This window comes from Eumetopias jubatus, unplaced genomic scaffold (genome assembly GCF_037043125.1).
Source record: "Eumetopias jubatus isolate StellerSeaLion01/CBP00866 unplaced genomic scaffold, mEumJub1_p1.0 scaffold_4, whole genome shotgun sequence".
Taxonomy (NCBI): Eukaryota; Metazoa; Chordata; class Mammalia; order Carnivora; family Otariidae; genus Eumetopias; species Eumetopias jubatus.
The window spans coordinates 2,129,384-2,141,652 of record NW_028274810.1 but is presented as its reverse complement, the minus strand read 5'-3'; the positions used below and the strand labels follow the sequence as shown (position 1 = coordinate 2,141,652).

The 12,269-nt window shown below is 50.4% G+C and overlaps 1 protein-coding gene across 2 annotated transcripts in view; it reads left to right on the top strand.

The window, feature by feature from the left end:
• TUFT1 (tuftelin 1) overlaps positions 1-11,741 on the top strand; it is a 44,217-nt gene extending 32,476 nt beyond the window's left edge. Inside the window, exons 5-11 of one of the 2 annotated variants that reach the window (XM_088022908.1) lie at positions 1,188-1,297; positions 4,663-4,791; positions 5,429-5,523; positions 7,621-7,726; positions 8,787-8,870; positions 9,502-9,602; positions 10,160-11,741. In XM_088022908.1, the coding sequence (XP_087879034.1) occupies positions 1,188-1,297; positions 4,663-4,791; positions 5,429-5,523; positions 7,621-7,726; positions 8,787-8,870; positions 9,502-9,602; positions 10,160-10,226 (692 nt within the window). In that variant the 3' untranslated portion in view covers positions 10,227-11,741. Of the gene's footprint in view, positions 1-1,183; positions 1,298-4,662; positions 4,792-5,428; positions 5,524-7,620; positions 7,727-8,786; positions 8,871-9,501; positions 9,603-10,159 lie in introns of both variants that reach the window. The other variant, XM_028088401.1, reaches the window with a different exon arrangement.
• The last annotated feature ends 528 nt before the right edge of the window (positions 11,742-12,269 follow it).

Below are 12,269 nucleotides of genomic sequence, written 5' to 3'. Positions count from 1 at the left end.
TATTTAGCAAATGGGCTGTTGGCAACAGGTTATAATCATACCTGGTACTGTTTGTTCAGCTGCTTCTTCTCACAAGCTCTAAGCCCTGCCGGATATTATCTTCCTTTTGAGGCAGCCTGGAAGGCAGGGCATGGTAAGGAGTCTTCTTGCTTCACAGATAGAGAAGTGAAGGCCCACTGGACTCAGTGATTGTGCAGCGACTGGGACCCTGTGGCCCGCCTCCCAGTTGAGCTCCGTGCTTCCTAATGCGCAAGATGGGGAAAGACTTTTCTGTCAGACTCGCTGGGAGCTGGTAACTGAAATGTCTGGTACCTGTGCGGCAGAGGTGGGGGCAAGACCCCACATGCCAGCTCAGCGCTGACCACCAACCCACCATTGGGTGTGTCTGGGGAGAGACTCGTGGTAACCTCGATGAAGACACCTTTTTTCACATTGAATCAGATTCCTGGAGTCATGGGTGCTTTTGCTCTAAATATGCCTGTCCATCAGTAACCCTCTATATGCTGATCTCTGTGCTAGATGCAGAGAAGACCAAAAGATGTGCCTTTCGGATGCACCCCTCATGGTGGGTGTGGCACAGTCCCTGCCCTTGGGGCACTGTAGTCTAAAGGGAAACACAGTGCCGGCTCTCAGAGAACTCTAGTCTGATGGAAGCAGGACCTGCAGGTGAGGATGGCATAAGCATACCTCTTAATCAGCTGATACCTGTATAAAAATTACTGAGTGTGTCCTAAAATCATTCAGCGATTTGAGGCTAGTTGAGTTCCTTAGGATATGAAGAAAGAGTGTTTTCACGTGAATAACTGAGAGCACCTGGGTGCCCAACGCTAACTCTCCCCCTGAGTGATGTGAAGGTGGTCTGGACAAGAGGGCCCAAGTGTGTGTTGCAGGGGACCCTCTCTCTCTTTTTTTTTTTAATGGTAATTTTTTAAAAAGATTTTATTTACTTATTTGACAGAGAGAGAGAGAGCGAGAGGGAACACAAGCAGGGGGAGTGGGAGAGGGAGAAGCAGGCTTTCTGCTGAGCTGGGAGCCCGATGCGGGGCTCGATCCCAGGACTCTGGGATCATGACCTGAGCTGAAGGCAGATGCTTAACCGACTGAGCCACCCAGGCGCCCCAAGGGGGACCTTTTCTTATACAAACACAGGGCCTTCACCTTCTCTTCCCTGTTCTGACTATAGGTAGATGCCTATATAAACGAAGATGTCGAGAGCTTGAGGAAGACCGTGCGGGACCTGCTTGTCAAGCTGCAGGAGACTGAGCGGCAGCACCAGTCCGACCGTGTGGCTTTTGAGGTGAGATTTGGGATTTGAGGAGAAGGTACCCCAAGGGTTAGGCTGCTGGATATAGGTGCCAGTGACTTAGCATGGACTTCATGTCTTTCTGGCTGTGTGCCATCAACTGGAGAGGCTAGGCTTTGAGGCCTGGGCATTTTCCTGTCTGCTTTTCACATTCCTGGACATGTATCGTTTTTGCTGTTCAAGGCTAGCCCATGGTTTAAAGGTTGGCACTTGGTTCTCTACTGAAGTTGAGTGGTAGTGCTGGTCTGGGATAGCAAGTAACTCAGGGGGCATTACTCTTACCACAGTAAGAATTACTGGGCTCTAGGCACCATGCAGGCAGGGACTATTGCTGTCAAGGTCACCCCACATCCCCATGTCTGGCATAACGCCTGATATAAGGTGGGTACCTCTTAAGTGTGGACTAGTTGAGTGGGTGGAACAGTGTGGTTGTAGAAAGATCTGTGCCCATGGAGTCAGAGGACTTGAAGTCAAGTCTTGATTTTACTATGCAGAGCTTTGTGATCTTGAATGAGTATTTCAATTATTGTTACAAAAGTAATACTAAATTATTGTGGAAGATTAAAGAAGTACAAAAGTCTGTAGAGAGTGAAAGCCCCCCGCCATTAAAAACTGTGTGAGGTCTGCCATACTTTCCAGAAAATTCTTTGTGTATAAAATGAGGTACACTAGGAAAACACTAGGCTTCTGTGTGAGATTAACCATCTGTTATCTGCTATTGTTCAGCCACATGTAAAGTATTTCTGTGTCATAAATTTGTAATGATAGGATATGCCCTGCCCAGGCATGCCAGGAGCTGGTGGTAGGAAGAAGACTGAATGCTTCTCTTCCATGGGACTAAGAGAGAGAATTTTTGAGAGGGATATTGAGGGGGAGGAAGCAGGCACAGGGATAGTCAATTGCCTTTAGAGATGACCAATTATTTGAGCAAGTAATTTAACCTAAGTATCAGTTCTAAATTATGTAAAAATGGGTCATTTTAAGTACACCTTACAAGTGTGGTGTGTGAACTGAATGAGGTAAGATATGTAAGTATATTTATTACTCTGAACGATTTTAGAAATATAAGATACCCTATATTTTTCTTAGTGATCAATTTAGTTAAGTGGGTTTTCCTATCCTAAGTAGTTTGGACTTAGCATGATATTGCAATTAGTTTGGTCTCAGAACAAAGTAGCTGTGCAGTAAAGGAGTTGCCGCATCTGTTTCAGATTCCACAATTTGGATAATTGGGTTGACGATGTATCATTTTGGTGACTAGCTGTTCCCTACCTTCTTGGTACACAGCAGGAGGAAGGGGCAGTTGAGACTGTAGCACTGACCAGACTGTGAATTTTGGAAAGAAATTTCTACACAGAGAGGTATTATGAAGCACTGGTTGGTTTTGGCCATCCATGGAGGGGTCTGCTCACTCTGGGTTTCAGTGCTTGGACAAAAGGGTCCAGAATGAAAGCCTAAGGCCGGAAGGTCCCTGACAAGGTGTAGCCACCCTCCCACAGTTTCTAAGAAGGGGCTGCCCTTGGTAAGTAGCACCTGCCTGCAATCAGAGGTGCTGTTTCCACTGTTGGAGTAGGTTGGCACACCCTTTTATGACTAAGAGGTTCCTTCAGGGCACTGCCGACTGGAGCAACAAGGACAGATGTGGCAGAGGAGTATGTATTTTTCCCTTGTGATCCCAACAGCAGAGTGTGGGGACAGCCCGTGGCCCATTAACGCTGTGCTCTGAGTACACATCAACCTGGATGCAGTGTTAGGTACAGAAATGAGAAGTTTCGTTTTTACGTTCCTGTCCATGGGGCTGGCCTGTTCCAGGCTAATATGGGACCTTCAGAGGCTTTTCTTGGTCTTTGCTAGTGAATGAGACTCTCTGATCTACTTTTCTGAGCCAGGGGGTAGTGAGGGCAAGATTGTCAATTACCGTGAAAACAACCTGCCAGTAAGCATGGGTTTTCCGTTCTCCCAGCAGCAGCCTGCTCTCAGGAAGGGTTCGCGGAGAGTCTGCTCTGCACAGCGCTGGTGTGCAGCATGGACATGTCCCATCACACATCATCCTGTGCTGTGCTTTCTCTTCCCTGATTCTGACTTTGGGAGGAGTCAGACAAACTGGCTTCTTTGGTGTTCTGTTTTCCTCGGGCTGCATGAACTTTTGAGAGGTTCCATGGATTCTTTTTCAGTAACTGACTGGGGAGTCGGTGTGGGGTAGCTGGGAAGAACTGAGATGGATGATGAAGGCACTGTGTTCTAGCATTGGCTCTGTTATTCCCTAGCTGTGTACCTTGGAGAGATCAGTTGACCTTTAGTTGCAAAAGGAGAGGATCGGACTAGATGAATACCAATTCCACTCATGACGTTAGCGAGCATTAACTGTGTGCTAGGTGCTGTGCTGAGCTCAAGGCCCCTGCTGATGGCCCACTGGGGAGCGCACACAAGTGACTGGGCAAAACCCATTTGGTGCTGTAAGAAGGAAGGCCACATAGTGGAAGGACTCCTCACCGGGCATGGAGGCTTCTGGAAGGAAGGGTATCTAAGCTGAGACCTGAAGTTGGCATGTGGGAAGAAGGGAGGCAAGTTCTTCCTTAATTTTTCATTCTGCAGTTCTGCTTCTATCCTTCCCAGATTGGCTTATCGTCTTGGAAATGGAGCAGTTCTTCTGGTGCTTAGTAGCCCTTCCAGAGGCCATTTTGGCCTTTATATGCAGGCTGCAATATTGCTTGATGTGAGGGTGAGGAAGAGTGGGGACACAGAAGGAAGGATGTGGAGATGTGCTCCCCTGGATTCTTTGCATTTGCATTTGTAGGAAAGCCACAGCACTGGGTTAAGCTTGGGTGGCGCTGGCCGCCTTGGGGGGATGTTGAAGAAGTCCGCCATCTGGAAGGCGCTTCTGGGTTCCAGATGTCACTCTAGAGTAGAGCTTGATCAGGGTGTCTGGGTGGTGCAGTCAGTTAAGTGTCTGACTTGGTTTCAGCTCAGGTCGTGATCTCAGGGCTGTGAGATTGAGCCCCGTGTCCGGCTCTACGCTCAGTGCGAAGTCTGCTTAAGACTTTCTCTCCCTCTCCTTCTATCGCTCCCCACCACCCCCACCCTTACTCCTCGCACCTTCTCCCTCAAATAAATAAATAAATCTTAAAAAAAAATAAAGTAGAACTTGATCAACTATGTGAACCCTGGAAATGGAGATACCTGCTGGAAATGGAGATACCTGCTAGTTTCCCAAGTTGTCCTAGAACCGTGAATGGGAAAGAGAGGGGTGCCTCCCTTCTCCCATCACTGCTCCCAGGGTCCTGGGTTCTCTCCTAAGGTTTTTATCCATGTTTGCTCTTTCCCCTCCATCCCCTTCACCCATCCCCATCCTGTCTTAGGTCACACTCAGCCGGTACCAGAGAGAAGCAGAACAGAGTCAAGTGGCCCTTCAGAGAGCGGAGGACAGAGTGGAGCAGAAGGAGGCAGATGTGGGAGAGCTCCAGAAGCGCTTGCTAGGCATGCAGGCGGTAATTGTTGGAGTCCTGCCTTCAGGGCCTCACTCCTGGGCTGGGGGCTGTGGGGGAGCAGGGGCTGGTTCTGGGATTGACTGAGACCATGGTAGTCTGCTTTTCTGAGCAGCTCCAGAAAAACACACTTCACGGCTTCCTCAGCAAATACCTTCGAGAACCTTTTAGCCTTTAAGGAACAAGAGGTCTTTCTCTCAGCTAAGCTCAGCCCTTGCTAACTAGAGTTGAACCCATTTCCATTTCAGTTGGGTTCTCGTAGAGCTGCCCTTTATGGGCTTTTGAAGTGTGCTTAAAAGAAAAGAAAAAAGACAAGACAAGACTGCTCTTAAGGAGCCACTGGGCCTGGTTTCCCGGGGGGGACCAGCAGCCATAGCCGGCAGGTGGGCCTGGATAATGCAGGGCCAGGCTCTCTGTCCAGATAGCTGGGTGAGGCTGAGAAGTTTCTGTATGCTGAGGGTGGGAAGGGTTATCCCTGACAGGGGAGGGCGCCCTAGCAAACCAGCTTGGCCTGCTGCTCATTGGCAGATGTCCCAGACCCAATAGGGGCTGAGCCCCAGCCCTCAGGCCCCTCTCACCCCAAACACAGAAACCCTTGCCACCTCCTTAACCTAGATTTTCTTCCCTTCGGCCCATCCAGGAGCATCAGGCCTTACTGGTGAAGGTTAGGGAAGGGGAAACAGCCCTGGAGGAACTTCGGAGCAAGGACACGGACTGCCAAATAGAACGAGAAAAGTAAGGGCCCTCGTTCCCCGGGAAGCTGGGGTGCAGGGACGGGAGGGCGGGCCATGCAGCCTGCAGCTCTGTGCAGCCAGGCCTGGGGAGGAAGCTGGAGCTGAGGTCAGATCTTCCAGCTCTGACTCACTGGGCGGCTGCTCTGGGTGGGGTCCCGCCCAGGGAGATACTGTTTGGGAGGCTGCCATCTCTGAGGAGGCCATTTTCCATGGAGCCTAAAGAAAAGGCTTGCATGGTGTTAGAGCCAAGGTCAAGTGAGAGTCGGTAAAGTACCTGCCGCTGTGGCATGCCGGATGTGGCTGTGGTAGTAGTATTGCACCGCAGTTTCCTCCCCCAAACACAAAGGCCGACTATAAATTATTTGAGGGTAAATCAAATAACTTCCTCACAAGTCATGCTTTGAAAAATACAGTGAGCAGCTTCATGAAGAGATTCTGAACTTCCTGTCACTTGAAGCTGCCGTACCTGAGAGCCAGCCGTCAGCAGTGACATGCAGGGGGTCTCTGGGGTCCTTTCCACCCCAGGGTTTTCACAGATTCCGTCTGATCAGAGATCAGAGGCCCTACCAGTGAAACCTGCAGAACAAAGAGCAGGCCATTTTGGACCTTTAAGATTTGGGAAATTGTTTATGCTGCTGGCTTCTAATAAATAAGGCCTCAAATGGTAAATCAAAGTTAACACCAGCATACTGGGCCTGCCCTCTGTGGTATAAGTTGGATCTTGTTAAGTTCAACGGACGTCACCTGGAGGGCCTTCTAAGGCATTCCAAGATTAACAGACATGATCCTTTTTTTTTTTAAAGACTTTATTTATTTATTTGACAGAGATAGAGCATGAGAGAACACAATCAGGGGGAGTAGCTGAGGGAGAGGGAGAAGCAGGCTCCCCGCTGAGCAGAAGGAGGCCCGATGTGGGGCTCGATCTCAGGACCCTGGGGTCATGACCTGAGCCGAAGGCAGACGCTTAACCAACTGAGCCACTCAGCCGCCCCAACAGACATGATCCTTGCCCCCTTGGACCCTGCAGTCGGTGGGGGGCATCTTCTCTCCTTTGGGATAACCTCAGTCTAGGCGTGAGACATGCAGACATTTTATTGTCACCTCCTTTTGGGCTTGACCTCATCATGGAATTGTTTTAAATTACTCAGCACTCCTTCTTTCTCAGCAGTGGTGCTCATGGGCAGATGACTGAGAGGAAGCAGCAGGAGAAACAAAAGAAGACCCAGATAATCCAAAATGGAGGCTTGGGAATGGCAGGCAATGGCTATGCACCATAAACGTTAATTTTCTAAATAAAAGGAGACTGAGCAATAGGGCACTGGAGAGCTGAGGGTGGACTCTCAGATTGTTTGAGGCTTAAGGAGGATGTTGGGGCTCAGATTGCATTGTACCCTGCCTCCACCCTCACCGGGAGCGCTGCCCTTCCAACGGCACCTGTCTGCTTCGCCAGGCAGGAGTGGAGAGTGATGGGCACCGGCGGTCCTTCAGAGGTCTGAATTGGACACCCTGCCCAGTCACTGGACCTCTGGGGATCTTGGCCCAGTTTAGAAGATGCAGAGGATATAGCAGTGTCTGGCAATCAGGAGACATAGGAACACACCTGTGTGAAGAGGCTTTAAGGACCTGTAAATCTTATCTCCCTTTGACATAGAGTCCTTTCCAACAGTTTGATGGCATTGGGTATTAAACTCCCAGCTCCCACTTGAATCTTTCCAGGAATGAGGAGTTCATCACAGCTGAGGCAGTCCACGTTCTGATAGCTTTGATGCTGAGAAAGTCTGTCCTGTGTTAGCATAAGGACTGCTTCCCTGGACATCTATTTATTGGTTCTAGTTGTACCTTCTAGAGCATTCCAGAATGACTTATCCATTCTTACCTCTCTGAGCTGCAGTGTCCTTGTTCAGACTAGCTGATCTCTAGTGAGGCTTCCACTGTGCTGTTCCAAGGTGTCCGGAGCACCTCCGCCTCATGGCAGACCACTGGGGCATCAGGCAGAGGGGATCCAGTTCGTGGAAGCCCCCAAGCCCAAGGTTCTTCCTGTGACTGGGGGAGAAGGCATCTTTTCCCCTCACCTCAGCTTTCTGGTCTTAATGCCCAGGGCTGCCAGTCTGGAAAAGGAAGTGGCTGGGTTGCGGGAGAAGATCCACCACTTGGATGACATGCTGAAGAGCCAGCAGCGGAAAGTGCGGCAAATGATAGAGCAGGTAAACAGGGCCCGTGTTACCACGCGTCACCTGCCCTCTTGGGAAGTCGCCACATGGAGCCCAGCCCTGTTTTCCTGTCAAGTCCATGCTTTTGCTGTTCACTCTCTTGGGGAGCTTGGCTTATATTCCTTATATTAAAACATTTATGGCTACCAATTACTAGGTTTAGGTGATTAGGATTTGCTTTTCTCCCATCTTTCCCCTATGGTTTTAGTCATTTGTCTTTGCTTTCCAGTGGGAAAAGAAGGAAAAGGTTAGTCTCTCTTACACTTTGAACAGTGCTGGTAAATGAATAATGAAGTCACAATAAACTCACTTATCTGTGTGCAGATTATCAACCTTTGTACCTCACGGCAGTTCTTCTGCCTTTCCCCACCTGAGCTTTCGGGTAGCATACTCAGGATATGGCATTTTGCAGAATTGTCTTGAGAACTTAAAACCCCCTAACTGGGAGGGTATATTTGCTGCATGTCAGCTCCATGACTACTAGGATTTTTCTGTTTGGTTCACTGCTATTTCCCAGCGTCTAGAACAGAGCCTGTCACATAGTAAGCACTCAACAAATATTTTTCTTTTCTTTTTTTAGATTTTTATTTATTTATTTGAGAGCGAGAGCACAGGGGAGGGACAGAGGGAGAGGGAGAAGCAGGCTCCCCGCTGAGAAGGGAGCCCGACACGGGGCTTAATCCCAGGCCCCTGAGATCATGACCTGAGCCAAAGGCAGATGCCCAACCAACTGAGCCACCCAGGTGCCCCAACAAATATTTCTTGAATGAATAAATAATTTGTATTTCCTAACATCAAATGGAATGGGTTTTGAGCCATCCATGATTTTGGATCATCAGGGTGATGTTCTCACAACCCCTCCCCTCACGCCTGGGATAATCAAGAGCTCAATATTGACTGAAATGAGGCTTTTCTAGAAAAGCTAAGCAAGTTGTGTAAGAGGTACAAAAGTCTGCCTTATGTTTCCGCTGGCTCCCCGGCAGCAGGGTGAAGTTCGATGAGTGTGTACTGAGTCATTTCAAAATGAACCCAGTTGTCTCCCACATCTTTGTAGCTCCAGAATTCAAAAGCTGTGGTCCAGTCAAAGGACAGCACCATCCAGGAGCTCAAGGAGAAAATCGCCTACCTGGAAGCAGAGGTGTGTGCACTGGGCAGCCCTGGGGAGGGAGCAGGCTCTTGAAGACAGGACTGTACATAGGGAGGGAGAGATTCTGGAGGGGTCTTCGTCCTGTCTGGCTGCTGCTGGGAAGTGAGTATCTGGGATGATTTTTGACATGCAGTTCAGTTGAGTCAGTGTTTTCTGAGAACCTTCAGGGAGTTACGGTGGTAAAACCTGTCCCCACTCTAAAGGGGCACATCGTCCCCGTGTGAGCCAACGTGCCATGGGCTTAGCAGAGGAGGTGACAGTGGAGCTGGGCTGTGAAGGGGGAGGCGTTCTGTAGGAGGGGTCTTGTCTTCTCCACGGCTAAGGTGATGGCCTCGATCAGCTCACGAGTTCTTCTTAGTCTAATTTCTGCCTTTGCTGAGAGCTGGGGAGGACAGCAGGGAAGGATCAGTGTTGCACACAGTTCTTGAGGGGAGGAGGCGGGAGCGACAACTGGAGGAAGAGGGTGGTCGGGAGTGGTGAAGATGAGGGGTGGGGGGAGAGGGCACCCTGGTGGTGGCACGCATGGTAGGGGTGCTGGTGACTGCAGCACAAACAGGTGCTGCAGAATGAGCTAGTTAAATGTCACAAATGGCCAACTCTGATCCCACAACTTGTATTACAGAATTTAGAGATGCATGACCGGATGGAACACCTGATAGAAAAGCAGATCAGTCATGGCCACTTTAGCACCCAGACCTGGACCAAGACTGAGAACCTGGGCAGGTGAGCAGGGGGGCGTGCCTGTGCTGGGGCCTGGGTGAGAAGTGAGGGAAGAGGGACAGAGCTGTGGGAAGGAAAGCTTTACTGCTGAGGCAAGGGCAAGGCTCTTTTAAATCCCGCTTACGCTCACAGTCTCTAATCTGACCTGTTCTCCGCCTGAACCATTTTCTAACCAGGTCAGAGTAGAGCCTGATAGCACAACCCCAAGGAGGCCCACGAACAGCCTCCGGACACAGATGGACACCCTGCAATTGTTTGCGAAAATCGTGAAGGTGTAGCAAGTGTGTATTTCTAGAGAGAGGGCCTTTTGTTTCCAAGAGACTCACAAAAAGGTCCCAGACTTTGAAAAAAGTCAAGACTCACAGCTAGACCCGCTTCTCAGTCCCTGTGTTTCCATCACCCCTGCCCCCCAGGCAGCAGCGCATGCCCACCCCCCCGTATCTTCTCTTAGACGCTGCTGACAGTCACTGTTTCGAAGTGTGGATGCGGGGGGCCGATGCGGGAGGCAGCCGCGTGCGGGGCGGGTGGCAAAGCACTCAGTGTTTCCGCCTTTCTTTCAGCGTGAGGATATCCAAGCCCCCCAGCCCTGATAAGCCCCTGCCTCTTATCCGAGTGGTGGAAACATGAGCAGGAGGAGCCGGATGCTGCTCTTGGTGCTACCTCTCGCCTGCGGAGAAGCCCGCCAGCCCCGCAGGCTCTTCGCCCTGACTTCGACTTCCTGACCGCTCCCGGGCTGCACTCAGGGCTGGGCGGTTCATGCGTCCCACTCTTCCCAAACTCCTGTCCCCCGTCTGCTGGGCAGACAGAGGATGAACACCTCCTCTGGACACTGCAGCCCTCTGGAGGACGTTAACCGGCCAGCAAGAGCCAGGGCGGTATCCTTATTCCTGTAGTTACTGTTTTTCTCTGTAGCAGAGTCTCCCTTCTCCTGTAGACTGGAGCTCAGCTGGCCCAGAGTCCAGGCCATCACTGGGTCGGGAGACTCACCTGGCGATGCCGGAGGCAGCGCTGTCCACAGTGATGGGAGGGCGGCCCGGGGGAATGAAGTTCCCTCCACAAACACTGCTCAGTTCTTCGCAACATGTTTGTTTTCCCACTCGCTCCGCCCTCAGCCCCTGCTGACCCGGGCCTCCTACGGACAGACATAGGGCGGCCTGCCATGGCCTGGGCAGAGCCAGCGAGCCTTGGCTTTGACTGGCCAGCCTTGTCTTCCTGGGAGAAGGAAATGTACATTCCGGGAGTAGCTTTTAGTGGAAAGATTCTGTAGGGCCGCAGGTAGTTCTGTGTGACTTCTCTCTGCTGGGAAGGCTCCCGGCATCTCTTAGGGTTTTCCTCTAAGATGCAGTGCAAGGTACATGTCAGTCTTCTTGACTCAAGAGCCTAAAAACTGTTTTCACTGGGTTACATCAATTTCAGTGAAACTCTCATTGTATTTATTTTGCTAAGTTATTGGTGTTTTTCCTTACATCTCACAACTGATTTAATACCAGAGTTTTACAGCCTTCTCTTGTGGTGTTTGGATTTGCTCCGTGCTGGGAAAAATGTGTTCCCACTGGACTTGTTGATTTCAGAAGTAAATCTTTTTCTCTTTTTCTTCTACCTCCTTCTTTCCCTTCTTCCTTCAAACCTGATCTGAACTTCAGGAAGGCAAGCATATTTGCCCTGAGGCTTTGGGGTCTGAGTGTGTGTTGTTTGGGGGGAAGGGGTGATCAGGACTCTCTTGGGTGGGATTGAGTTCTTCTCCTCAGCCCTCTGCACCCTCTGCTCCACAATCAGTCTGTTTTTCTGGCTCTGGATGACCCTGACACTCATGATGTTTTCTTTAGGGCTCTTCTTGCAGCCTCGAGGAGGAGATAAGCATCAGAATGTGGTACTGTAGGGCACAGAAACATTTAGAGTCAACATGGATCAAGTCTTTAGGCTCTACTTGGCTCAAAATCAGAAGCCCGACGTCTGTGTGTTTCTGTGTGTCAGGACTGGGCTGACAGGCCGGTGCTGTCCAGAACGCTGTTCTGGTGTTCCTCATTCACTTTCCTCATTTGTAAAAAGAGGGGTCCGGATGGTCTCCATGGGCCTCTCCAGTTCTGATGTTCTTTCCTTTGGCATAGACTTTGTATGGCAAACTTAATAAAATATGTTACTGTGTCTCTTTGAGCCGCTGGCCTGTTCCCCCGCCGCCCAACCCCCCCTCACCACCCCCAACTTTCCTGGGAGGGTGAAAAAACATGATTTTAATGCCTGTTGAAGATGGGCCCCCTGTTGTCCACATCTGGAAGGTGTGGGTCAGACAGCCCAAACACTAAAGGACTGTGGCATTCAGAGGAGTTAGAATGTCCCTTTTAAGCAGCTCAGCTTTGTGGGCTGAGTCTTCACTGGGGGGAGGTGGCCCTGTCTGGGGTGGTGGCTTTGTGGGAGCCCTAGGCTTGGCCAGTGTGTATCCTCCTCGATGGGAGAAGAACTGGTCGCAGTGGAGGTCCGGTGACTACTTAGAGATTCACCAATCAGCATGGGAGGAAATGGAGCCGCTCCAGGCCCTTGGCGGAAACGCCAAGCCTCTGGAAATGCTGACAGCAGCCGTTTAAGGGTTTCATGCTTGGCTTTTTCTGGGCATCTTTCAATTAGTCCACTGCTCTTTTTCTTTCTTCCTGCCAAAAATGTAGTTGACTGCAA